Source organism: Gekko japonicus, unplaced genomic scaffold (genome assembly GCF_001447785.1).
Source record: "Gekko japonicus isolate JY-2015 unplaced genomic scaffold, Gekko_japonicus_V1.1 scaffold1667, whole genome shotgun sequence".
Taxonomy (NCBI): domain Eukaryota; kingdom Metazoa; phylum Chordata; class Lepidosauria; order Squamata; family Gekkonidae; genus Gekko; species Gekko japonicus.
Window position 1 is genome coordinate 61,205 of NW_015168702.1, and position 3,559 is coordinate 64,763.

General features: G+C 63.7%; 1 protein-coding gene across 1 annotated transcript in view; it reads right to left on the reverse strand.

Moving 5' to 3' along the window:
* The window catches only part of DENND6B (DENN/MADD domain containing 6B), a 22,531-nt gene that overhangs the window by 9,252 nt on the left and 9,720 nt on the right, over positions 1-3,559 (reverse strand). The window contains exons 4-8 of the mRNA XM_015415506.1: positions 3,365-3,445; positions 2,501-2,606; positions 1,530-1,609; positions 1,367-1,429; positions 95-150 (exon numbers count right to left, since the gene is read on the reverse strand). Coding sequence (XP_015270992.1) covers positions 95-150; positions 1,367-1,429; positions 1,530-1,609; positions 2,501-2,606; positions 3,365-3,445 — 386 coding nt within the window. The remainder of the gene's footprint in view (positions 1-94; positions 151-1,366; positions 1,430-1,529; positions 1,610-2,500; positions 2,607-3,364; positions 3,446-3,559) is intronic.

Here is a 3,559-nt window from a genome sequence, read left to right on the forward strand (position 1 = left end):
CCCCCGCCCCCAGTCTGGCCCCCACCTCCTGATCTCCCAGACCCCCCGTGAGTCACGCGGTAGGTGTCAGGAGTGTGGCCGGCAGAGCCCTCACCTGAAGAGGTCCAGTTCGTAGACGCTGCTGAGAGCGAGCGGGGCCGGCAGGAGGGCCTGAACAAAACACAAAGGCCGCAAGGTTCAGTCCACCAGGAGCCGGGACACCCTCGGCTGGACCTGGGGCTCCTCCAGAACCCCGCCCTGGTCCCCGCGGCATCAGCCAATGAAGAAGGTCGCTGCCCAGAGGTCACCCTGGGAAACGGGCGGGCACTGGACGCCTCGGGGAGGCCAGGCAGGAGACAGCCCCTGGAGGGGTCCTTCCCCCCCCCCGAGACCACCAGCGAATCCACAGCCGTTCAGAAGCACATCACATCTCCTCAGGGGCCAGAGACTGGGGTGCGCACTGGGGGTGTGCGTGAGAGGACGCTTAGAGCTGTCCCCGTGCCCTACCTGTCAGCCCAGAGAGAAAGACCTGGGGAAGGCCATCCAGACAACCCTCCTCCTGTGGGGCTTTGGCCTGGGTAGAAATGGGTGTGGCCCTGTGAGGCAAAGAGTTTCGCCAGGAGAAGAACCCCCCCCCCCGCACACACACACCCGGAGGCAGCCTGATCCTCTGGATCCCAGGGCCAGGAAGCAACATCAGGGGACGGCCTCGGCCTCCCTGCCCTGTTCTTGGCCCTCCAGAGGAACTGGCTGGCCCCTGTGGGAGAAGACAGGATGCCAGCCTACATGGGACCACCGGCTCTTCTGATGCTCTTGTGGGAAGTCGTGGAGTCCTGCCACGCGAGCGCCAGCTGGCACGTGGAGCCCCCGGTTTTGTGATGGGCTCTGTCCACGAGCCCTTCTCCAACCAGGTGCCCGCCTCTGTCGCGGCCATCCCTCCGGCCTGGCCCTGGGGCCTCCCAAGCACAGTGGGACTTGGCTACATATGCATGCAGGGACACTGAAGACTGGTGGGCCTGGGAAGGGGACCCCCCCCAAACACACACACACAGAGCTCCAGGCTGGGGCGGGGGGGGGCGGGGGGGGGGCACTGCAGCTTCCCAGACAGCCTGGGCAGCTTCCTGCCAGTTGCATCGGGCCCGTCTAGGCGGAGTCTGCCACAAGTTGCCCTTCCCCTTTCCACACAGATTCTCTCCCGTGCTTCCAGTCTTCTGTCCCTGTGGCCCCACCCGAGTGCCAGTTTTGGGGTCTCAGCACCAGTTGAAAAACACATCATGGCCCCTCTAGCAGTGCACCGCACACAGAGAAGAGACGGAGAGAGTGTGCGGGCGCACAGACACACACGCAGCCCCTGGTGGTCTCACCGTCCTGCCCAGAAGACTCTCACCTCCTGACTGACTGACAGGTCTGGGCTGGATCCAGGCTTCTCCACCCTTGAGGGCACTCTCACCTGTGCGACAGAAGAGGCACCCCAAGGCGTGGGTGTCACGAGACCGCAGGGGGGCTTTTGGCAAAACACACACTCTCCTCCCTACCCGCCCACAAGACACCTGAATGACGACGCCCATCACAGGCAGGTTCAGCCTCCGGCCAGGCACGGGGGGCGGCCACTGGTCGATCTCGCTGCACACTGGAAGAAGAAACACCAGAACACAAAGGCAGCGCCTCGGACTCCGACCGGGAGAGCCCCGGAGGCTCAGCAGGGCCGACCTCCAGAGGATACCGGCAGGTGGGAGGCAGGGGCCGGCTTGACTCGGGCGCCTCTCGGAGTCTCCTCCAGGCCCCCAGGAGGGGTCAGTCACCAGAGGGCGCCATGACTTCCAGAGGCGCGCGCACACACGCACACATACGCGAAATACAAAAAAACACACACACACACCCCAAGAAAAGGAAGCTGCTTTTGAAGCCAATCGGGCAGAAAAAAAGAAGAATGTGCAACAAAAGGAAAGCTAAGAAAGGTAAAACGCAGGAGCAGAGCTGAGACAGGCGGCACTCTGGCCCACCGGCAACACTGGGGGGGGGGGGTTGCGCCCCCCACCCACGGGCCTGGTACTCCCAGCTGCAGCGGCACCTGCCAAGGAGGGGTCCGCCTCCACCAGCCAGCTTGGCCGCTGGAGAAGGACCCGGATGCTGCCATGGCCACAAGAACCCATCCTGTTGCTCCAAGAGCACACCTGAGCCGTGGGGGAGCTGAGCTAACTAACGGTCTCTAGCGGCCGAGGAAAGGGTTCCCGGCGGAGGCCTCCCACCAGCAGCTGCCTATGAGAAGTCAGGCCAGCCCGCTTTACGCCATCCCAACAGGGCAAGCTTTGGCTCACTTGGATCGTGGAAGCACCCTCACGATGTGCCACCGCCTCTGCAGCTGGAGAGCAGTGCATCTCTGCCCCCCGCCCCGCCCCCCCCCGGGCACAGAGAGGTCAAGGAAAGATCCCCCAGCTCCATGCCGACGACCCTGGGCCGGAGGTGCTGCTGCGTGTCCCTGCGCTCAGAGCACGTTCCTCAGCCGGCGCCCGCTCCTCACCTGCCTCCAGACACGGGTCCAACTTGTCAAAGTACTCGGGAGCGATGAGCTGCAGCAGACACTGGAAAAGGTTCACATAAGGCAGGCGAGACACCAGGACGAGGGACTGAGAGAGAGAGAGAGAGGAGGACACCCCCTCAGGCAAGAAGGGCGTGGGCGTGCACACCCCAGCTCCGCCCAGCACAACGACCTCACGCTGCCCAGAGGGTCCCGCGGGTGAGGGGCTCACTGGCTGGGCTTCTTGGTGCCCCCCCCCCACAGCAGGTGTGGGGCAGATGCTACACTGGCGGCATTGCTTCCCACGGTGGTCTCAAAGTCACACTCCAGGGCACGTGAGTCAGGTGAGAGTGGGGGGGGGGGAAGGGTTCCCGCAAAGCAGCCCAGCTCTCCACGGGGCGGGCCAACAAGAAGCCTCTGAAGGGGCCGTCCCCGGTGCTGAAGGCCTGACGGGCTTTCTCTCAGTATTCCCTGTGGGGAAGAAGGCTGAGAGACTCGGGCCTCCTCCACGGCACCTGTCATCGCCTTTGAAGGAGAGGCCAGCTATAGCCCTTCCTCGAACAGCACGGTCTGGCCACAGTGACCCATCCAGGTAAGACTACTGTAATGCACACTATGTGGGACTCAGGGACCGGGCAGCAGAGTGCCAGTTTTGCCTGGCATGCCGTCGTCATGCCAAAGGATCGGGTGGGAAGGGGCCGGGGAGGACCTCTGCCTGAGACCCCAGAGAGCTGCTGCCAGGCAGAGCCGGTGAGGTCGACCGTCACCCGTCCAGAGGGACAGCCTTTGCACCGCCTCCGAGGGCTTTGGATGGCCGAAGGGCTTTTTGGCACAGCCATGCCTCAAAGCACCCCCCCCCCCGCTCACCTTCTGGAAATAGCCTCTCTTCACAGAATCGTCTTTCACTTGCCGGAAGTACACGTAGCCGAAATAATGAGCAGGCTCCCGCTACAGGACGGAAGCAGAGGTGCTTATTGTGAAATCCGCGTCAGGCAAACGACGCAACAGATACCTCGTCTGGCCGTGTTACACCTCTGTCCCCCCTGACTGCAGCTCCCCCCC